Source organism: Bufo bufo, chromosome 5 (genome assembly GCF_905171765.1).
Source record: "Bufo bufo chromosome 5, aBufBuf1.1, whole genome shotgun sequence".
Taxonomy (NCBI): Eukaryota; Metazoa; Chordata; class Amphibia; order Anura; family Bufonidae; genus Bufo; species Bufo bufo.
In genome coordinates, this window is record NC_053393.1 from 506,524,060 (window position 1) to 506,548,720 (window position 24,661).

The 24,661-nt window shown below is 40.8% G+C and overlaps 1 protein-coding gene across 1 annotated transcript; it reads left to right on the forward strand.

Annotated features, from left to right (window-relative positions):
- On the forward strand, positions 1-24,661 carry LOC121002602 (patched domain-containing protein 3-like). Its single transcript, XM_040434047.1, has 4 exons — positions 1-747; positions 2,234-2,355; positions 8,593-8,738; positions 22,962-24,661. Exons 1-4 carry the CDS (start codon positions 1-3, stop codon positions 24,659-24,661), a joined length of 2,715 nt encoding a protein of 904 aa, XP_040289981.1.

Genomic DNA, 24,661 nt, shown 5'->3' on the forward strand with positions numbered 1-24,661 from the left:
ATGCCTCAATGTCGGACAGACTGTATTCAGAGACCTCTGGCTCTTGGTTTTGGTGGTCTTGGTAAGCTGGTGGGAAGGTACCCCTGGTGGTTCCTAGCAATTCCTTTAGTTTTATCTGCTGGGTTGGGGGCTGGTTTTTACTTTTTACCTCAGAGACAAGCGAATGACATAGAGGATCAGTTCACACCAACTTTGGGTCCAGCTAAAAGTGAAAGAGAATTTGTAAAGTTGCATTTTCCCACCAAGGACTCGGGGCAGTTTTCTGCACAGCGACTATACACAGAAGGTACATTTGTCTCTCTCTTAGCAGTCAGCACGTCTGATAATGTCATAAATGTTAACACGTTCAGAGAGCTTATGCAGCTGGATGAGATGGTGCAGAACTTCACAATCCAACTATCTGAACCTGGTGCAGTTCTTAGTTTTCAGCAGTTGTGTGCTCAGGACCAGGATATGCAATGTATCCCAGCTAATCCGCTCCTATCTTTAGTAAAAGATAATGTCAGTTTAATAGAAACAATACGTATAACGTACCCCATGCTGCAAGGAAGAATTTTTCTAGGCCAGTACATAGGTGGGGTGACATTGGATTCAGACAAAGTCTTGCAGAAAGCCAAAGCATTAAAGTTAATGTACTACCTTAGAGAAGACAACAAGAAGGACCAGAATGATAGCCTGCAATGGATCAATCACTTCATCAAATCCATCTCAGAAAATGTAGACAAACTACAACTGAAGAATATACAGGTAAAGAAGCCATATGAGATAACCTTAAGATTTTATCATGTGAATATTATTACTGTTATGCATTTATAAAAATAACCATTTATTTTTCATGACATAAAATTATATTACTGCTGCCTTTGATATAGTAGTAGTAGTCGTCGTAGCAGTATTTGTCAAGAAAAGCTGAGATATCACTATTAATTTTAAGAACCACTCCAGTTACAAATGAAAAATCAGCCATGACATGGTATTTAGACTTGTTCCCTACTGTTAACTTGTTTGAGATTTTGGCTTCCAATTTTCTTAAACCACTAGAAAACTATTGATGAAAAAATGGAAAATGTGAAATATTTTGTATGTCTTACATTTAATGAAAATATGATCATAGCAGTTTTAGTATTGCAGATTAAATATCAGACAAGTTACATTTACTAACTGTGGCTATCACCATTTATTGATATGCATGACTAATTTTGATGAACAAATTATTTTTTTTTTCTTCTAGAACAGCAGGTAAATCATAGATATTTATTCTATCAATGATTTTGTCTTATCTGTCTATGCAACCTTCTACATCTATCCACTATAATATTGTGGTAAACTGTTCAAAGCAAAAACATTTTCATTGATTTATCATTTTCTTTTTGTTGTGTGTTTTACAATTTTAAAGGCTTAGATTGAATCCTCCAAATGCGGAATATCTAAAAAGAAAACTACATACCCTGTATTTTATTAGATGTAAAAGTCATGTAGTTCTATTTATTTATTTTTTGTATGAATGGTCTATAGTAGAAATGAGCGAATTTGCAGAAAGTTTGATTCGGCTGATTTGCCAAATTTTACAAATTTACAAAAGTAGCAGGTGTAATGACAGGGAGCTGCGATAGCCCCCCCCCCCCCCCCCCCATCATTGTACCCCTCAGATGCCGCAGTCATACATGATCGCGGCATCTGAGTGTAAAAACAGTGCAAAATAAAAAAATTTCATCAAACTTACCTCTTACATTTTCTCGCGACGGGCTAGCCACCATCTTGCTTGAAGACTTGGCCTAAAATCTTGCGTGACACAATATTTCGGCCGAGATCTGCAATCAAGTCGGTGGCTGGCAGCACGTCGTGAGCAAATGGAGGAGTTAAGTATGATATTTTTTTGGGTGTTTTACACTATTTCATGTTAAATCGATTTGCTAACACGGAGCACGAGGAAATTCGGGCTTGAGGCAAATTTAATTTATTCTGAAATTCGGATCGAATTCCACTTTGTGGGATTCGATTCGCTCATCTCTAGTCTATAGTAATCCAAAGATTTTTTAAATTAGATTTTCAGGTTGAGTAACCTTTACTGTAACTTTGGAAACTATATGCTGCAGAAAATTACATGCCAAATGAAGTGAATACTATCACTAAATAAAAATGAACTGGAAAGAAGTGAAGAAATACAGCAGCAGAACTTATATCGACTGTACATTAGTACAATGTACAATAAAGTGTCTTTACTATTTAATAGGTATCTTACTTCTCATCAGTATCAAGGCAGCAAGAATTTGAAGGCATAACATCAACTGTGATTCCACTGTTTTCTATAACGTACTTTATTACCATCTTCTTTTCAATTGTGTCATGCATCAGGTAAGATGATTGTTCATTTGTTCATCATTTAGTAAAAGATGGGCTAAAAATTAAACAAGAAATACACAGCTCACCCATCCCCAGTCACTGCCATTCTGATGCTGCCCAGCTCTCAGCAACATTGGAGACTGGTGGGGTTAGTATTGCTTGTTTCATTTATTTTTGTAACCCACTCTGCTCATTTTCTAAGAAATTTTTATCCATAGGACAACTAATTTAAAATGGCTAACAATTTTAGTTAGTTTACAACATAATGGCATTTAGTAAAGGCACAGATAGTTAGAAATGCATAAAAACAGCAAAAAGCATTAAAGGGTCATTGAGCCTTCTAAAAAGTTTTGATCAGTGAGGGTCCAATTCCTAGAACAAGGACGGAGAAGCACTTGCATAGTGCACTCTCTCTCACTGCAGTGTATATGTGGTGCTGTATTTATGAATTTCTCACATCTTACAATTTTTTGCATAAGGACTCAGAGTACTCATTTTAGTCGCAAATTTGAATTTGTGTTTAATTTTGCTAATCACTGTTTGCTGCAAAGTTGCATGAAGGTGGTAGTGTATTAATTATTAGCTTATATTTTAGAAACGGTATGTTTTTGAGGTCTTTGAAAATGTAAATGTTGGTAACATTGAAGCTTTTTTCCATGTACAGTATATATTTTTAACACACATGTGGATGATGACCATTTATTACATGGCCTCTGTTCCAGTATTTTTAAGAGCACACACTCTTGTTGATGTATATATTTATGGTATGCATGAGCTTTGCACACTTTAGTATCTGTAACCACTTCCAGACCGGGCCATTTGCCCCCTTCCTGACCGGTCCTAATTTAGCAAATCTGACATATGTCACTTTATGTGGTAATAACTTTGGAATGCTTTTACTTATCCAAGCCGTTCAGAGATTATTTCCTCGTGACACATTTTACATCATGTTAATGGTAAATTTGAGTCAATATATTTCGCCTTTATTTATAAAAAAAAATTTGAAAAGTAAAAAATTTGAAAAAATCCACTGTTTACCTCATACAATACTCATTAATTAACATTCAACATATGTCTAATTTAGGTTGGCATCATTTTAGTAATGTAATTATTATTTTTTTTTAGGATGTTAGAAGGTTTAGAATTTTATAAGCAATTTTTGACATTTTTAAGAAAATTTCCAAAATCTATTTTTTAAGGACCAGTTCAGTTCTGAAGTCATTTTGAGGCGCTCACATAATAGAAACCACGCATAAATACCCCAATTTAGAAACTACACCGCTCAAACTATTCAAAAATAAAAATGTTGTTAACCATTTAAGTATTCCACAGGAATTAAAGCAAAATAGAGGTGAAATTTCAAAATGTCACTTTTTTTTTTGCAGATTTTCCATGTTTATAATTTTTTTCCTGTAACACATCAAGGGTTAACAACAAAACAAACCTCAATATTTATTGTTGATTCTGCAGTTTACAGAAACACCCCATATGTGATCATATACAGCTCTATGGGCACACGTCAGGGCACAGAAGGCAAGGAGCGCCATATGGTTTTTGGAGGGCAGATTTTGCTGGAATGGTCTTAGGGCACTATGTTGCATTTGAAGAGACCCTGAGGTACCCCCATAGTGAAAACCCCCAAAAAGTGACCACATTTTGTAAACTACACCACCCAAGGAATTTTTAAGAGGAGTAGTGAGCACTTTGACTCAACTGGCGTTTCATCGAAATTATAACTCTTGGCTGTGAAAATGAAAAATAAATTATTTTTTTTTACAAGAAAATGGTGATTTAGGCCCAAACTTTCTATTTAATTTTTATTAGAAGTTCAAACAATACAATTCAGTAAAAAGGACATTATTATATATTTTATTTCCCCTATTAACCTTTACCCCCCTAGTTCCCCCCCAACCAACCCTCGCGATGCATCTCCCATCCCCCAACAAGACAAGAAGGGGAATAATGAGGGAATAGAGGCAGGAGAGCATTAGAACTTTCATTCTCCCCAAATTCTAATACATTTTTCCTCAGTGTTTCTTTGTTTATATAAAATATTTTCATATCTCTTAATCTTATTAACAAGGTTTAGCCATGTAGAAATACTTGGAGTATTTCGAGAGAACCAAGCCCGTGAAATCAAAAGTCTCGCCAAGAACATTATTTTGATCAAAAGTATCCTTTTATATTTATGACATTCTACCTTGGAGAGGTCACTCAGTACTCAGCATTCCACCGAGAATGGAATCCCAACTTTCAATTTCTGGGTAATAAAATCATAAATTGCCCCCCAATATTGTTTCAACTCTATACAAGACCAAAACATATGCAAGTGATCCGCCCCAGGTGAGTCACACCGTGGACAGTTAGCGGTATTCCTTAAACCACATTTATTAAGCCATACAGGTGTAATATAGATTCTGTGCAAAATAATAAATTGAACCAAAACGTGATTAAAGTTATAAGACACTAAACTTAAATTCACCAATATATTATCCCAGTCTTCGAGACGAATCCTTGGACAGTCAATTTGCAAAGCCTGTTGTCCCGGAGAACGTGCATTATTAAATCGTGTTTTAAGTAAACGTGTTTTAAGTAAAGTTGAGAAATCTTAACCTTCTGACCCACATTCCCTTTCAAGTGATTCAAAGGTGTAAAAGTATCTATCTCAAAAAGCACTTTTCTCTCTACACTCGCAAGTGCCAATTGTAACTGAAAATACCTAAACCAGGATAAATTCAATATGTTTTCTCTTTGTGCTAACTCCAAAAATGGAAGTATATCCCCATTCCCAACCACCTGTGCAACATAAAAGATATCATTTTTTTGCCAGTACTGATCACCAGCCAATTCATCAAGAGCTTGAAAATAATAATTATACCAAAGAGGGGTACAACAAAGAGAGCCCTTTATTCCCAAAAAATCTCTAAGAGAACTCCAAGAGTTAGGGCTCATGCACACGAACGTATTTTCTATCCGTTTCTGTTCCGTTTTTTTTGCGTATGCGGAACCATTTAATGGTCCGCAAAAACAACGGAAGGTACTCCGTGTGCATTCCGTTTCCGTATTTCTGTTCCGCAAAAAAGTAGTGCATATGCTATTATTGTCCGCAAATCACGGTTCGAGGCCCCATTTAAGTCAACGGGTCGGCAAAAAATACAGAACGCACACGGAACACATCCGTATGTCATCCGTATTTCATCCGTATTTTGCAGATCCATACTGTAGAAATGCTATTCCCAGCCCATATTGCTCATGTGTTTGGTGATGAATAAGTTACTGTTTCCATTTCCGATCCGCAAAAAACAAATCGCATACGGAAACCATATGGATATGTTTTGTGGAATAACAGAACGGAAGAGGACTTAAATCAGAGAAAAAAAAAACTCAGATACGGAACAACAGATCCATGAAAAACAGACCGCAAAACAACAACGGTCGTGTGCATGAGCCCTTAGTAAATAGCTTCCCAGCGGCTCTATAGTCCTATTGGGAATTAATTAGTTGACCGGATTCTAATAAAGTGAACATATTATCATACTGAGATTACCTCACCAAGGTACTACAAAGTGGGCTATTCTTCAAAAATAATGACCACATTTTGTAAACTACACCACCCAATTATTTTTAAGGGGTGTAGTGAGCACTTTCAATATTACACTGGTGTATACCCAGCGCACGTAGAGGCACTTTTTATTGTATTTTACATTTAGTCGTGAGACTAATAATTGCCTACTCTTGACGTGCGCTTTTTTTGAATTGGTGATTTTTGTTTGTTAAAAATTAACTTTTATTTGGTTTTAATTAAATAAACAGTGATAACTTATACCTAACCTACCTAAATAATTAAAACTCTCATCAATGGACTTTGACAGTGCTGTACTATATAAATTCATCTGCTGACAGTCATTTATGCATTGGTAATTTAACTTTATGTAGCTGGCTATTTGCTTGTCTGCTAAGATGGATACTTTGTATCTACTGTGTTGTAGCGATGACTTGCTACATTGTCAGCTGGCTGTTTGTTATTGGTATCGGTCGGCTCTATATAGTAGCGTTTTGTGGTATTAGGTTTGCTGCGCTTGCTGCTTACTGCCTATCTAAATGCTCGAGTTCATTCAATTTGTATTCTGGTTTGCTGCGCTTGCTGCCTACTACCTGTTTAAATGCTTAGATTCATTCAATTTATAATGTAGTACCAGCACAGTCTTTGCTATGCAGCCTCCTGATGGCGGCGAAATGACTTGCTAGATTGCCGACTCGTTGTTTGGTAGCCAGCACTATCTAGATCTGTCCACTGTGACCTAAAAACTTAGCGCTGCCCCCCGACATGTTTCGCCATGGATATGGCGTCCTCAGGGGATCGGGCAGTCTGCCCGATCCCCTGAGGACGCCATATCCATGGCGAAACATGTCGGGGGGCAGCGCTAAGTTTTTAGGTCACAGTGGACAGATCTAGATAGTGCTGGCTACCAAACAACGAGTCGGCAATCTAGCAAGTCATTTCGCCGCCATCAGGAGGCTGCATAGCAAAGACTGTGCTGGTACTACATTATAAATTGAATGAATCTAAGCATTTAAACAGGTAGTAGGCAGCAAGCGCAGCAAACCAGAATACAAATTGAATGAACTCGAGCATTTAGATAGGCAGTAAGCAGCAAGCGCAGCAAACCTAATACCACAAAACGCTACTATATAGAGCCGACCGATACCAATAACAAACAGCCAGCTGACAATGTAGCAAGTCATCGCTACAACACAGTAGATACAAAGTATCCATCTTAGCAGACAAGCAAATAGCCAGCTACATAAAGTTAAATTACCAATGCATAAATGACTGTCAGCAGATGAATTTATATAGTACAGCACTGTCAAAGTCCATTGATGAGAGTTTTAATTATTTAGGTAGGTTAGGTATAAGTTATCACTGTTTATTTAATTAAAACCAAATAAAAGTTAATTTTTAACAAACAAAAATCACCAATTCAAAAAAAGCGCACGTCAAGAGTAGGCAATTATTAGTCTCACGACTAAATGTAAAATACAATAGTGAGCACTTTGACTCAACAGAGGTTTCATAGAATTTATAACCCTTGACTGTGAAAATGAAAAATTACATTTTTTTTTTACAAGAAAATGGTAATTTAGGCCCAAACAATTTTTTTCATAAAAGAGAACAGGAGCATATCCCCCACAATTTGCTCCCCACTTTCTCCTGAATACAGTAACACCCCAATTGTGGTCATAAACTGTTATTTGGGAATACGCCAGGGCTCAGAAGGAAAGGAGTGGCATCTGGATTTTCTAACATGGAATTTTCTATTGTGGTTTTTAAGAGCGATAGTTTTTTGTTGACTGAGCTGCGTGAGGGCTTATTTTGTGTGAGACAAACTGTAGTTTTTATTGGCACCATTTTGGGGTACATTTAGTTTCTGGTAGCTTTTTATCTAATTTTTTGGGAGGTGAACTCACAAAAAAAAGCTGTTTGGTGTAATTTTTCTATGCTTTTTTTTTTACACCGTTCACTTGATAGAGTAGAAGGGTAGATCATGTAATATTTTTGTAGATCCGGTCTTTACGGACGCAGCGATACTTTTTTTCACACTATAAGAACATTTAAATAAAAAAAATCATGTTTTTGTGTTGCCATTTTCTTAGAGCCATTAATTTTTTTTCTGGCTATGGTTTTGTGTGGGGGCTAATTTTTTGCGGGATGAGATGACTTTTTTTTATAGAGATGTGATATTTTTATAGAGGCGGTCATTACGGATGCTGCAATACCAAATATGTCTATTTTTTTTTTTTTTCTATTTTCAAATTTTTTTTATTATTTAATTTACGTTAAACTTTTTTTTTAGAAAACACAATTTTTATTTTTTTATTTTACACTTTCATTGCTCTTATTAACCTCAAGGCACAATATGTTAGGCCTTAAGAAGGGCAACATATTTAGGTGACAGATTAAGGCTAGTCCATACACAGTTTGTTTTTAATAGCTGCAGTTTTTTTACCAGTTTTTGTAGCCAAAGCCAGAAATTTATCCAGTAGGAAGGAGAAGTATAAGTCCTTCCTTTATTCTTTTTATTTTTATTTTTTTATTAATTTATTTATTTTCATTCCCTCTTCATTTTGAATCCACTTTGACTCAAAAACTGCATCAAGATCTATCACAAAAACCTTATCTTTTTAAGAAAAAAACTGTACATGAAACCATATTTGGGTGTTTATTTGTCCTATTTCCTTTTTTTACAGACTTGATTGTGTGAGGAACAAATCCTGGGTGGCTGTCTTTGGAGTCCTTTCTTCCGGATTAGCTGTTCTCTCCAGTTTTGGCCTTTTATTAATTTGTGGAGTGCCTTTTGTTGTCACTGTTGCAAATGCTCCATTTCTTATTTTAGGTAAGTTACTGTATGATAGATAGATAGATAGATAGATAGATAGATAGATAGATAGCAGAAATCTGGCAGCACTAATTCAAAGCTTAAACAAAAAAAGGGTGCACGACTCAGGGGGCTAGACTATTACTCAGTATACAAAAAAGCAAAAAGGCAGCAATGTAAAGTCAGTAAAAATGAAAAATATAATACTTTTATTCACCCATGTGGATACACGACGTTTTGGCTCAACCCTAGAACCTTTCTCAAATAGATTAATAGATACGAAGTTGGAGGTGCAAGCCAAAAGACTAGACATACAATCCAAAAATTATAAAAAGACAGTACTCTCACAGAAAAATGAATAATAAATTATATTTATTTACCCATGTGGTCGCAACATTTCAACTCATCAATTGAGCCTTTCTCAAGCAAGTGTATTGATCACAAAGTGGGCTATATAAAGGCAAAATTTAAATTTTGAATGATTACATTAAATAATAAAATAAAGCAAACAATTAATACATGATTACACATTGTAAAGTGCTATGTGCAGTGTAAAAATACATAATATATACTATTATCACATTTGAAATATATACCCTTATTCATATAAAGTGTCCATAATTCAGTAATGTGCAATTGCATTCAATTAATGGGAGCGTCTCTCAATAATAATCCAGATGTAAAATACAATTGGCCATGTGAAATAGATATAGTCCAGAATGACGGGAAATGACCATACTTACCACATAATAAAGCATGAATCGAGGAGCGCCATGTACACCGTTGTAATTAGCTAACTGCGCATGCCTGTGAGTCTGAGAGGAATAACATTGCCAGCATGTCAGACATCCACACTGAATCCATGGGATATGCAGTGGCCATATTAAATATGGGAAAAGTGAGCACTCACAAGCCTAATGCAACATTGGATGTGAGGCTCACTCCTCCATTTTGGAAAAGGAAAAAACAAAACCATAGAACATCCATATTCACATGTAAACTACATGTGTCTCAGATCAGAATCTTGAGTAGGCCATGTCGACCTCCTGATTCTTTGAACTCTGTTATGAACATAGACATAAAATCTCCTAGTCTCATTGTAAATGTAGCCCAACACTACTTTGCTGTCTGTATGAAATACTGTACTATCAAGTTTTATATCTATTTCTGACACAATAAGGTCTGCTAGTTCTACTGCCAGAACAGCAGCACAAAGTTCCAGTCTTGGTATGGTAAGCTCAGAACTTGGTGCCAGCTTTGCCTTGCCAATAGCAAAGCCAATTAGGACTTTAATGTCTATAGTTTTAAGGTAAGCGACTGCAGTGATTGCTTTTACTGGAGCATCAAAAAATATGCACAGCTGTCAGGACTGAACCTCTGCAGGAGAGAAGTGGGCATATGGCCTATATATACGTAAGTTAGATAATGCCGTTAGAGAGTCTCTCCATGTTATCCATAGTGCCTCTTTCACTGAGGGAAGTGGTGAATCCCGATTACATGAATCTGTTGTTAACTTTCTGAGCAGAGTCTTATCTTGGATAGTCAGAGGGGCTGCTAATCCAAGTGGATCATACAGACTGTTAATGGTGAATAAGACTCCACGTCGTGTGAAGGGTTTTTGTTCTTGGTTGACCTGAACGGTAAAGGTGTGAGACTTGAGGTCCCAGCTAAGCCCTAGCTGCGCTACATAGGTATTGGGTCTGTCGCCAAGTCTAGATCTTTCAAATCACTGGCATGATCTTGAGTAGGAAAGGCCTCCATAACAGCCTTGCTGTTCAAAGCTATCTTATGCAGTCTGAGGTTTGAACAGGAAAGAATACTTTGAGTCCATTTGAGTAGACTGATTGCAGCCTTTGGTGAGGTAGCGACTTTAAGCCATCATCTACATAGAAGTGTCTTTCAACAAACTTCTTAACGTCCTCCCCATAGTCTTTTTCATCTTCTTGGGCGGAAAGTCTGAGTCCATAAATAGCAACTGCAGGAGATGGGCTGTTGCCGAAAACATGCACCTTCATGCAATATTCTACCATGTCTTGGGTAGGGTCCTTGTCCTTGAACCAAAAGAATCTCAAGAAGTTTCTATGCTCTACTTTAACTAGGAAACAATAGAACATTTGTTGTATGTCGGCATCTACAGCAATGGATTTTTTACGGAATCTGATGAGGACACCGAGAAGTGTGTTGTTGAGGTCTGGTCCTGTCGAAAGAACATCATTGAGAGAGACTTCCTCATATTGTGAACTGGAGTCAAATACTATTCGGATTTGTCCTGGCTTCTTAGGGTGGTAAACGCCAAAGATTGGTAGGTACCAGCATTCTTCCTTTTCCTTTAGGGGTGGAGCTACTTCTGCATGACTGTTCTCCAATATCGTGCTCATGAATAAGAAAAAATGTTCCATCATCTCTGGTCTTTTCTGAAAGTTGCGTTTGAGTGAACAGAAGCGTTTAAAGGCCTGATCCCTGTTGTTGGGAAGATGGCGTCTCTGTGTTCTGAAAGGTAGTGGTGCAACCCAGGTGTTCGTTTTATCCTTGAGGAATTCTTGCTCCATTATGTTTAAGAAGGCCTCATATTCAATAGAGGGAGCTATCTTATGATCTTCCTTTGTCCTCTGGAACACCGTGCACCCTAAGTGGTCTTGGTCTCCACCACAAGAATGATTCTCGATTTCTATAAAGTCAGGATATAGCACACTTGCCGGCTTCTCTCTTACAAGGAATCTGTTAGGACAAGGCTGAAAGAGGGATGGACGTCCGTTCTCTAAGGCAGTGGTCCCCAACCTTTTTTGCACCAAGGACCGGATTCATGCAAGACAATTTTCCCAGGGCCCGGGGGTTCTGGGGCGGGGCTTAGGGGGTGGGCGGGGCTGACTGATTCACGCGCATAACAAAACACAAGGTGCATATTAAAATATATAACACTATATAATGACTATATAAACTTACTATGGTCTCTGCTGCACTGGTCTCTGCTGCACTGTACCGTATTTTTCGCCCTATAAGATGCACCTAGTTTTAGAGGAGAACAATAAGAAAAAAATATTTTTCATTACACCTCAGGTCAGACCAGCAATCAGACCCCCAATGTTAATCAGACCTCAGATCAGACCCCCAATGGCTCAGATCAACCCCCCCAATGTCAGCCATAAACCCCCCTAATGTCAGCCATAAACCCCCCATCATCCCCTCAATGTCAGCCATAAGCCCCCCATTAGCCCCTCAATGTCAGCCATAAGCCCCCCATGAGCCCCTCATGTCAGCCATAAGCCCCCCATTAGCCCCTCATGTCAGCCATAAGCCCCCCATTAGCCCCTCATGTCAGCCATAAGCCCCCCATTAGCCCCTCATGTCAGCCATAAGCCCCCCATTAGCCCCTCATGTCAGCCATAAGCCCCCCATTAGCCCCTCATGTCAGCCATAAGCCCCCCATTAGCCCCTCATGTCAGCCATAAGCCCCCCATTAGCACCTCATGTCAGCCATAAGCCCCCCATTAGCCCCTCATGTCAGCCATAAGCCCCCCATTAGCCCCTCATGTCAGCCATAAGCCCCCCATTAGCCCCTCAGGTCAGCCATAAGCCCCCCATTAGCCCTTCATGTCAGCCATAAGCCCCCCATTAGCCCCTCATGTCAGCCATAAGCCCCCATTAGCCCCTCATGTCAGCCATAAGCCCCCCATTAGCCCCTCATGTCAGCCATAAGCCCCCCATTAGCCCCTCAATGTCAGCCATAAGCCCCCCATTAGCCCCTCAATGTCAGCCATAAGCCCCCATTAGCCCTTCATGTCAGCCATAAGCCCCTCATTAGCCCCTCATGTCAGCCATAAGCCCCCCATTAGCCCCTCATGTCAGCCATAAGCCCCCATTAGCCCCTCATGTCAGCCATAAGCCTCCATTAGCCCCTCATGTCAGCCATAAGCCCCCCATTAGCCCCTCATGTCAGCCATAAGCCCCCCCATTAGCCCCTCATGTCAGCCATAAGCCCCCATTAGCCCCTCATGCCAGCCCCATGTCCCTCATGTCAGCCCCATGTCCCCCAGGTCAGCCATCAGCCCCCAGTGCAAATAAAATAAAATAAAAAAAACACTTACCTCTCCTGCTCCTGGTCACCATCGCAATCCTCTTCATTCTGCTGTCGGCTGGCTGTGTATAGCGGCGCACAGCGTGAGGTCACAGAGAGACCTCACGCTGTGCGCAGCCATGCACAGCCGATAGCCAAGCTGAGGACCAGGAAGTGGTGAGTACAGATCCTTCACCGCTCCCTGGTCCTTCTGTACTAATGAAGCGCTTCCATAATGGGAGCGCTTCATTAGTACAGAGTTAAAGACTGCTCTGATCGCCGCGGCCCGGCTAACAATCCTCCACGGCCCGGCTGTTGGGGACCGCTGCTCTAAGGTATTCGTGTAAAGAGAATTCACCATGGTTGGCTTGTGAACATTTCGTAGGCAGACATCACCTATAATGACCCACCCCAGGTCAAGCTTCTGAGCATATAGAGAACTGTGAGGACCGTTTATTTGTTTTCTCACCTTGTGGACTCTTATGATATCTCTTCCGAGTAGAAGTACTATTTGGGCCTCTGGGTCGAGTGCAGGTATGAGATGCGCTATGGATTTCAGATGTCCATAATGTAATACAGCCTCAGGTGTAGGAATTTCTTCTCTGTTGTTTGGCATCCGATTGCATTCGATTAAGGTAGGTAGAGGCAGGGATGCTTCACCATTTATGGATTCGATTTGGAAGCCAGTAGCTCTTCTGCCTTTTTCTTCACTCACACCTGTGCAAGTCTTAAATGAATACGAAAAGGCAGTGTCCTTTAATATTGAAGATATCAAAGAAAGCCGATTTAGCAAGAGATCTATTACTTTGATCATCAAGGATGGCATACAACCTTACCACTTTCTCTTTATGACCAATGGGATAAACTGTAACAAGACAAATTTTGGAGCAGGATTTGTTACTAAGACCTTCTCCACAGACTTGAGTGCACTGGGGTGTCACTTCAGGAGTTACGGTGTCTCTCTCCTCCCCGCCATGCTCTACAGCCTGGTCTGAGGTTGTGAGGGTACATGGAGCTGGCCCAGGGTGTAAAGCTGTATGGTGCTCTTCACTGTTACATTCCAAGCATTTGATGTTCGCTGTACAGTCTTTTGCAAGATGAGAGGTTGATGTACAACACCTGTAACAAATGTGGTTTTCCTTCAGGAAGGTTTTGTGGTCCCTGAGAAGTTTTTCTCTAAATCCTCTGCATTTCAGCAATGAGTGTGGTTTCTTATGCAGAGGACATTCTCTGCATGGATCCTTTGTTGAGATCTTCTCAGTCTCTGCAGTATTGTTTGAGGAGTCTTTAAAATATACACTGGTTTTGTATACTGCAACAGGTGTACTTTTCATGTTACGAAGTGAGACAGGTTTACCTGATTTGGGGTAAGTGTTGTCAAACATCGAGAAGTCAAAGCTGGGATCATTCCTAGTCTTTGCTTGCTGGTGCACAAAGTCCACAAAGAATGAGAATGGAGGAAATGGGAAATTGTGCTGTTGCTTATACCTGGAGCCTTGAGCAATCCACTTCTCTTGTAGGTTGTAAGGTAGTTTTTGTACTATGGGGTTTACACCACATGCAGTATCTAAGAATGCCAGACCTTGTAAGTCTCCTTCAGCTTTGGCAACTTGGAGCTCTGCGAGCAGATCACTCAGCTCTCTCAGCTTCCGGAAACCTTTGTTTTGAATCTTGGGGAAATCCTCAATTCTTTTGAAGAGTGCGTTCTCTATCACTTCTGGTGAGTCGTATCACTCCTCAAGTCTTTCCCAGATCATTTTTAGCCCTGTGTTTGGGTAGTTAATATTAATGGCTCTAATCCGCTTTGCATGCTCTACAGTCTCATTTCCTAGCCTTTTGACAAGAAGATCAACTTCTTCACATGCAGACAGATCCAGGTCTCTGATTGTATTTCTGAATGATGATCGCCATGACCTATAGCTTTCAGGCCTGTCATCAAACTTGGAGAGTCCCTTGTTCTTTCTTAAAGGGTTTCTATCACTTTGTATCACATAATTAGCTGTCAGACACTAGCGATCTGCTAGTGTCTGCTCTGGCCAACCATCCTACTATAATCGCTTGTGGGGCAGCGGTTTTGCTAAAAAACAAACTTTTATAAATATGCTAATGAGCCTCTAGGTGCTATGTGGGCGTCATTAGCACCTAGAGGCTCCGTCTACCTTAATAAACAGCCGCCGCCCAGCGCGTCCCTCCAGCCCGCCCATGTCCTCCTCCGTGTGACGCAGCGGACGAATTCTCGCGCATGCGCCGTGCGCGGCTGTATTCGGCGCATTTGAGATGTCTGAGCTGGGAGCGGTCAGACATTCAATGCGCATGCGCCGAATACAGCCGCTCACGGCGCATGCGCGAGAAATCGTCTGCTGCGTCACACGGAGGAGGACATGGGCGGGCTGGAGGGACGCGCTGGGCGGCGGCTGTTTATTAAGGTAGACGGAGCCTCTAGGTGCTAATGACGCCCACATAGCACCTAGAGGCTCATTAGCATATTTATAAAAGTACGTTTTTTAGCAAAACCACTGCCCCACAAGCGATTATAGTAGGATGGTTGGCCAGAGCAGACTCTAGCAGATCCAGGCTCGGACTGGCCTACAGGGGTACAGGGGAATCCCCCGGTGGGCCCTGAGCAAGGTGGGCCCCTAGTCTCCCACCCCCTGCACAAGTAGATTTACTGCACTACATACATATATTCAATGTACAGCACCTCAACCAGCCTATGTTCATATAAAAAACTTGTTAAATGATTTATTATATTTTAATGTATCCGTACGGTGGGCCCCCAAAATAAATTTTACTGGTGGGCCCCCAAAATAAATTTTACTGGTGGGCCCTAGGTACTCCAGTCCAACACTGAGCAGATCGCTAGTGTCTGACAGCTAATTATGTAATACAAAGTGATAGAAACCCTTTAAAGGATTTGACTATACTGCGATCATTTGCAGGTTTGAATGCAGGTTGCATTGGGGGCTGATGCTCTATGAAACTGTTGTCTCGTTCAATGGAGGGTTTCTGGTTAGCTGAGGTCACTTGTTGTGTGGCGGGAGTCTGGGGCTCTTTAGCAGGGGTTGACGCTGCTCTTGGACCCAAATTTAGGTCGTCATCCGACTCAGCATGCTGCATGACATAATCTGAAGTACGTTGCGAGCTATTGTGATGATCAGGTTCAGGCCCAATTATGTTGCTGAGTCTATCGCTTGTGGAGTTTTCTGCTTCCTCCAAAGCCTCTGCTTCTGCTACAGCAGCTGCAGCTTTCTTTTCCACAGTTAGCTTTTCCAGAGCTGCTTCCATGCGTGCTTTCTCTATTTTTAATTGTCTTTCTTGTTCGGCAAATGTCGCGTGGATTTTGGCGGCTTCGGCTTTTGCGCGGGCAATGGCGACTGTGGAGCTGCTCACTGATCTCTTTGAGCTTCTGGAGCTAGCTGGGATGCGAGACCTTGTCTCGAACAGTTCGGATTCGCTTGTTGACATAATGACACTGTGGACAGGTTTGCACACTTGCAACTGTCATGGGTGGCGATGCTGCACCATAGCACTTTGCAGGGTTTAGTATCATGCGTTCCAGCCTATTACATATACAGGTACAGGATATAAATAGAGATAAGCGAATTTCTTAAAAGTTTGATTCGGCTGATTCGCCGAATTTCACAAATAAATTCACTTCATGACGAATTACTTTGTCACAAAGCGCATTTTTTTAAAAGTAGTGGGTGCAATGACAGGGAGTGGCGATAGCTCCGCCCCCGTCATTGTACCCCTTAGATGTTGCGTTCATACATGATCAACGGCATCTGAGTGTAAAATTAACAATAAAATTTTTTTTTATCAAACTTACCGCCTCCATTTGCTTGCAACGGGCCGGCTGCCGCCATCTTGCTTGAAGATCTCGGCCGAAATCCTGTGCGGCGCGAGATTGCGTCATCACGCCGGCTGGATTTCGACTGAGATCTTCAAGCAAATGGAGGAGGTAAGTTTTAATTTTTTTGTTTTTTATACTATTTCAGGTTAAATCGATTCGCTGACACAAAGCACAAGGCAATTTGGCTTCTAGATGAATCAAATTTATCCTGAAATTCGGATGAAATTGGTGGGATTCGATTCGCTCATCTCTAGATATAAATCACAGCTAGAAATCAAACATATTGATTCTTTTCCACAATATACAGTAGATCAAGGATCTCAAACTCAGCCAGATATATGGGCCTCACGTAGAAAAAAAATTCCAGTTGACAAGCAGTGTTCATTTTAAATACAATGCAAAATGATTGTTAATAGAATATAGCACCACATACCTCTTACATCCAGTGACATCTCTTTTGTAGATGCTCTCTTTTCTCATCTTCTTCATTCGGACCAGACCTCTTTCGCAACCTCTTTCAGCCGTGTCTGGTCTCTGCAGAGTTTCACACAAAAACGTCTTAGGTTCCTCGCTTTTCCATTATCCTCCTCCTGGTGCCAAAACATTGTCATCCTGCTGCCTTCAATCCTCTGCCCATTGTGCTCCCTTATGCCCACAAACACAATACTGCAAAAATAACAGTTCCATACCGATAGTTCACCCCCATAGTAATAGTGCGCCCAAACTGCCCTTAATAGTAATAGTGCCCCCAAAGTACCCCAATGGTGATAGTGCTACCCAAGAGTGACCCCATTAGTAGCAATACCCTCCATGTTGTGCTATAGAGCCCACAGTAATAATAAAGTCCTCTGTAGTGCCCCCAGTAGGTATAATGCCCCTTATATTGACCCTAATATTTATTATGCCTCCTGTAGTAGCTCCATTATTTATAATGCCCTCACTCTTCATACACAAGCGGGGTAAAGTCATTTCAAAATACATTGACATGGAAGAGCGCTATATCAGAGGTCTCAAACACACGGGCCTCATGCGGCCCTCTGAGTCAATTACCAGTGAAACGCCTCAAGGCAGTGAGTGTCTGTTTACCAAGGGATTTTGTCCCTGCTGTTCAGCCTCATAGGCCTCAGGCCACTAGGCATCCTGATGCCGGAATGCCTTTCCATGTCATTGCACCGCCAAAAAAACTGCCACAGGAGGTTGCGATGATGTCATTGCACAGGGGTTTGCGTGCTTGAGACCCCTGATATAGATAAACAATGCGCTCTTCTATGTCAATATATTTTGATATTAATTATCCCGTCTAGTGTACAATATGAGGAGTGAGTAGATTGAAAACATTGTCCCACTCAGTGCATGCTTATTCAAGTGGTGGCATTGGCAACAAGAGTGGTCATAGTCCTCACAGTGGCTAATCCTGCTCCAGAGCTTCCCCAGGCTGTGTGTACAGTGGACAAAGGGTGCAACCCTTCTTCCCCTCATGGCACACCCTGGGCTTTTAGGGCCTCCTGCCAGGTGGTGACCTTAGTGATCAAGGGTTCCCTTGATGTTAGGTGGATGGGTATCAGAGTGCAAGGCAGGAAAGCAGGTGGAGGGTTGGCGGATGTTGGAGTCAATGACCAGGCCCACTTGGTTAAAACAGAACACTCCCTTTACTGAGGATGATGGGTGTCACAGTGCAATCACAAGCAGTAGGTACAATTTTAAAGTTTTTCACAAATCTGTAGTTTTCCAAAAGGCTCTATATAGCAGATAAGTCCTTGCTCTATATTTCTGCAGTTCCCAGCTGTGGGGTGTAGTCCCAAAATGAAGGGATAGTCTGTCTCAGAAGTGTCGCAAGCACCAGAAGCATTTAACCCTCAGTTTAAAAGCAAAGTAAAAGTAGGCAGAGTCAGCTGCTAAACAGTTCCCTTGATATACCACCACCGGTTCAAAATATGCAAGTACAGTATATTACAACGATCAGAGTCATTATGTAGTAGCAGTAGATGGGTAGAAGTTATTAGACAGAACACACCAAATAGATTATATAGTTCTCTTGTCAATAGGGGAAATGGGGAATAAAGTAGAAACGTTGGCAGTCAACCATGATTTGAATCATATAAAGGAGGGACAGAACAAACAACATGAAAGAGAAGCCACTGTTGGGCCTGCAAAAGATTACATAGTTTACATGGTAGTAGAGGAGTATTTAACGTGTCCAACTACTGCAACAAAAAACTTCATTCCTGTAGTTTTGAGAATATTAGGAATATAATGCAGGACAAAAGCCAGGGATACAAAAGCGAGTATTGCACATTTAGCAGGCTCCAGGACACTTGGTTCTGCCAGTAGTATGGGTCACCCCCAGGCAGAGAAGAGGGCTTAGGGCAGACAATGCACAAATGGAAGGTTTAGCAGTCAGTGTCCACAATTCCACAACTCGCTGAGAAGAAGCCAGAAAAAGTACCAGCCCAGCTGCACAGTTTCAAAATCAGTGCTTTGCACATTATCAAAAAAAACTCTGTCTGCAGCAATACACACATTGCTCCAGACAGAGAGAGGCCATACACCAGAGGAAGGCCGGAGGCTGGGAACAGGAATAGGGCAACATACAGTACAGACCAAAAGTTTGGACACACCTTCTCATTCAAAGAGTTTTCTTTATTTTCATGACTATGAAGGCATCAAAACTATGAATTAACACATGTGGAATTATATACATAACAAACAAGTGTGAAACAACTGAAAATATGTCATATTCTAGGTTCTTCAAAGTAGCCACCTTTTGCTTTGATTACTGCTTTGCACACTCTTGGCATTCTCTTGATGAGCTTCAAGAGGTAGTCCCCTGAAATGGTCTTCCAACAGTCTTGAAGGAGTTCCCAGAGATGCTTAGCACTTATTGGCCCTTTTGCCTTCACTCTGCGGTCCAGCTCACCCCAAACCATCTCGATTGGGTTCAGGTCCGGTGACTGTGGAGGCCAGGTCATCTGGCGCAGCACCCCATCACTCTCCTTCATGGTCAAATAGCCCTTACTTTCAAAGTTTTCCCAATTTTTCGGCTGACTGACTGACCTTCATTTCTTAAAGTAATGATGGCCACTCGTTTTTCTTTACTTAGCTGCTTTTTTCTTGCCATAATACAAATTCTAACAGTCTATTCAGTAGGACTATCAGCTGTGTATCCACCTGACTTCTCCTCAACGCAACTGATGGTCCCAACCCCATTTATAAGGCAAGAAATCCCTGATAGGGCACACCTGTGAAGTGAAAACCATTTCAGGGGACTACCTCTTGAAGCTCATCAAGAGAATGCCAAGAGTGTGCAAAGCAGTAATCAAAGCAAAAGGTGGCTACTTTGAAGAACCTAGAATATGACATATTTTCAGTTGTTTCACACTTGTTTGTTATGTATATAATTCCACATGTGTTAATTCATAGTTTTGATGCCTTCAGTGTGAATCTACAATTTTCATAGTCATGAATATAAAGAAAACTCTTTGAATGAGAAGGTGTGTCCAAACTTTTGGTCTGTACTGTACATGGAGCTGAGCACAGCATGGAGAGGTCAGAGCATAGAGCTAGGAGGGCGAAGCTGTAGTGTCATGTTTAATGTCACGCTCAAACGATCCCTCTGACTAAGGAAGTATGATGTCATTATTCAAATGTGGCTTGGCTGTCACTGCAAAATAGCTGGCAAATGGTGTCAACTGCTTTCTGTAACCAACTAATAAAATTTTAAACTGGAATATGAAATTCCAAAACTCAGAGTGGTATATCAGGCCGATAGGGATAAATAGCTGAAATGCTTTATAAAACAATCCCAAATTTGTAAAGTTGTTTGCATGGTAGACGGAGTGAAATGGTCATGGAGTTTTTAACACCATGTGTGCCTAGTAGGTCTCCGAGCGAGTTGCCTGGGGTAAATGCTTCTTCCATTTTTAGCCATTTTTGACGGTTAGATTGTACCCACCAATCCTTTTGTCAGTCAATTAGGCTAGCTCAATAGTACCTAACTATGTCTGATACATCCAGGCCTCCTCTTCTTAATGGAAAAAATAGAGAAAACGTATTCATTCTTGGGCATGCATTTCCCAAATGAAGGTTAACATGTCTGATTGCAATTTTTGCACAGTTTTGATAGGTATAGTTAATGGTAGGCAATAAAATGTATGTACGATTTTTGGTAAGGTAAGGACTTTAGTCACAATTTTGATCGTAGCAATTCATTATATAATCATCTTCCAAACTGGCGGAAATAAAAAGCAGAAGCCAAAAATTTAAAGCTGATCCAATGCATGGGTGACCAAATGATAGAACAGACTTCCATCACTCATAAATGATCATTCACCAAACCATAGCCTCTCACTTCTTCTGGACTGTGTCATGTAGAGTTGGAACTCCACAGCATACAATTACAAAATCCAGCATTGCAGCAGGTCATAAAATCTGGATTCTTGATTTGGGGCTATACAGGTCCTTCTCAAAAAATTTGCATATTGTGATAAAGTTCATTATTTTCTGTAATGTACTGATAAACATTAGACTTTCATATATTTTAGATTCATTACACACAACTGAAGTAGTTCAAGCCTTTTCTTGTTTTAATATTGATGATTTTGGCATACAGCTCATGAAAACCCAAAATTCCTATCTCAAAAAGTTAGCATATTTCATCCGACCAATAAAATAAAAGTGTTTTTAATACAAAAAAAGTCAACCTTCAAATAATTAAGTTCAGTTATGCACTCAATACTTGGTCGGGAATCCTTTTGCAGAAATGACTGCTTCAATGCGGCGTGGCATGGAGGCAATCTGCCTGTGGCACTGCTGAGGTGTTATGGAGGCCCAGGATGCTTCGATAGTGGCCTTAAGCTCATCCAGAGTGTTGGGTCTTGCGTCTCTCAACTTTCTCTTCCCAATATCCCACAGATTCTCTATGGGGTTCAGGTCAGGAGAGTTGGCAGGCCAATTGAGCACAGTAATACCATGGTCAGTAAACCAGTGGTTTTGGCACTGGGAGCAGGTGTCAGGTCGTGCTGAAAAATGAAATCTTCATCTCCATAAAGCTTTTCAGCAGATGGAAGCATGAAGTGCTCCAAAATCTCCTGATAGCTAGCTGCATTGTCCCTGCCCTTGATAAAACACAGTGGACCAACACCAGCAGCTGACATGGCACCCCAGACCATCACTGACTGTGGGTACTTGACACTGGACTTCAGGCATTTTGGCATTTCCCTCTCCCCAGTCTTCCTCCAGACTCTGGCACCTTGATTTCCGAATGACATGCAAAATTTGCTTTCATCCAAAAAAAAGTACTTTGGACCACTGAGCAACAGTCCAGTGCTGCTTCTCTGTAGCCCAGGTCAGGCGCTTCTGCCGCTGTTTCTGGTTCAAAAGTGGCTTGACCTGGGGAATGCGGCACCTGTAGCCCATTTCCTGCACACGCCTGTACACAGTGGCTCTGGATGTTTCTACTCCAGACTCAGTCCACTGCTTCCGCAGGTCCCCCAAGGTCTGGAATCGGTCCTTCTCCACAATCTTCCTCAGGGTCCGGTCACCTCTTCTCGTTGTGCAGCGTTTTCTGCCACACTTTTTCCTTCGCACAGACTTCCCACTGAGGTGCCTTGATACAGCACTCTGGGAACAGCCTATTCGTTCAGAAATTTCTTTCTGTGTCTTACCCTCTTGCTTGAGGGTGTCAATGATGGCCTTCTGGACAGCAGTCAGGTCGGCAGTCTTACCCATGTTTGCGGTTTTGAGTAATGAACCAGGCTGGGAGTTTTTAAAAGCCTCAGGAATCTTTTGCAGGTGTTTAGAGTTAATTAGTTGATTCAGATGATTAGGTTAATAGCTCATTTAGAGAACCTTTTCATGATATGCTAATTTTTTTAGATAGGAATTTTGGGTTTTCATGAGCTGTATGCCAAAATCATCAATATTAAAACAAGAAAAGGCTTGAACTACTTCAGTTGTGTGTAATGAATCTACAATATATGAAAGTCTAATGTTTATCAGTACATTACAGAAAATAATGAACTTTATCACAATATGCTAATTTTTTGAGAAGGACCTGTACTAGCCTATACTCAAAGCATGAGAAAAGGCTAGTATAGCCAGAAACGCATAACCGATTTTCTTTTTTTTACTGATTTGCAATCTTTTACCAATAAAGAAACCATTTTTATGAACTGTTGCAGTGCTGGATTTTGTAATTGTATACTCAGAAAGGATTGTGCTGTTACTGTAGGTAACATTATTAACAATCAGACTTATTGTCCTAATGAACAATGACATGATACAGGTAATGTATTACAGTGCTCTTTATAACTAAAGATTTTACAAATATTTCCAGGTGTCGGGGTGGACGACATGTTCATTATGATTTCCAGCTGGCAACAAACTAAAGTAAAGCATAAAGTTGAAGAAAGGATGGCAGAGACGTACGCTGAAGCCGCTGTCTCCCTAACAATCACAACACTCACAGATGTTCTAGCTTTCTACATTGGAATTCTGACCTCTTTCCAGTCAGTGCAGTCATTCTGTATATACACTGGGACGGCCATCTTGTTCTGTTTTCTGTATAACATCACATTTTTTGGGGCTTTCTTAGCTCTTAATGGTAGAAGAGAGGAGAATAACAGGCACTGGCTCATTTGTAAAAAAGTGTCAGAAAAGAGTGATGAGCAAAGTTCGTCTGCATATAACATGTGTTGTGTTGGAGGAGGGTACAGCCAAAACACTGGCAAAGAGATTGACCACCCCATGACTATTTTTTTTCATAAGTATTATGGCCCATTCCTCACAAACATCTGGACCAAGGTCCTTGTTGGATTTCTATATGCGGGATATCTGGCCAGCAGTATTTATGGGTGTTTTCAGGTTCAGGAAGGGATTGATCTAAGGAATTTAGCTACTGATAGTTCTTATGTTCGTTCCTTCTATGACAATGAGGATTTATATTTTTCAGAATATGGTCCTAGAGTTATGGTTGTGGTGACTGAGGAGGTTTCATACTGGGATTCCGACGTCCAGAGTAAAATTGACAGGTGCCTGGAGTCATTTATAAATAACTCCTACGTTAGTGAGTCTTTCTCGGAGTCCTGGTTGAATGCATACAGAGGGATGGCTAACCAGATGAACTTGAACATTAGTGACAAGAGCAACTTTATTTATAATTTGTCAATATTGTTTATGGGATTTCCAGATTTTAAACAAGACGTGGACATACAGTCAGGAGCTATAAGAGCTTCTCGTTTCTTCATACAGACGGTAAATGTTACTTCAGCGGTGGATGAGAGAGACATGTTAAACCAAGTCAGGGACACAGCAAAGAGCTGTGAGATCCCGCTTCTTGTATATCATCCAGCATTTATATATTTTGACCAATATGCCGTAATCATAGAGAACACCATACAGAATGTTGCTGTTGCTGCAGGTGCCATGCTTGTGATCTCGCTCCTCCTAATTCCAAACCCTCTGTGCTCCTTGTGGGTGACATTTACCATAGCTTCTATCATAGTGGGTGTTACTGGTTTCATGGCTTATTGGGATGTTAACTTAGATTCCATCTCCATGATCAACCTTGTCATCTGCATTGGATTCTCTGTAGACTTTTCTGCTCACATTACATATGCTTATGTCTCCAATCACAAAGCCAAAGGAAATGAAAGGGTGATTGATGCTTTACATTCTCTGGGTTATCCTATAGTACAGGGGGCTTTATCCACCATCTTGGGGGTTATAGTCCTCGCTGCAGCTGAGAGTTATATCTTCCGAACGTTTTTTAAAATTATGTTTCTTGTTATTGCATTTGGGATGTTACATGGACTGGTTTTCCTTCCTGTTTTTTTAACTTTTTTTGGCAATTGTGGTAGAAAAGAGGACAATACTAGGAAGATACAATCTCAAATGGATATATTTCCTGCTGTGGGAGGCTACTCAAACAAGAATCAAGGTTTTGGTGGTGTATCATGGGAAATGGACTTAAATAAGCAGAAAATAACATCCAGTTATTATAATAATAGTTTCTGCTCAGATCCAGACTGTCCATAA

Bases quoted from the DNA above. Each gene is read 5' to 3' on its own strand.
- LOC121002602 (XM_040434047.1), top strand. From the start codon at position 1: ATGCCTCAATGTCGGACAGACTGTATTCAGAGACCTCTGGCTCTTGGT. The intron at 748-2,233 runs GTAAAGAAGCCA...ACTATTTAATAG, and splicing joins TACAACTGAAGAATATACAG to GTATCTTACTTCTCATCAGT. The intron at 2,356-8,592 runs GTAAGATGATTG...CTTTTTTTACAG, and splicing joins TCAATTGTGTCATGCATCAG to ACTTGATTGTGTGAGGAACA.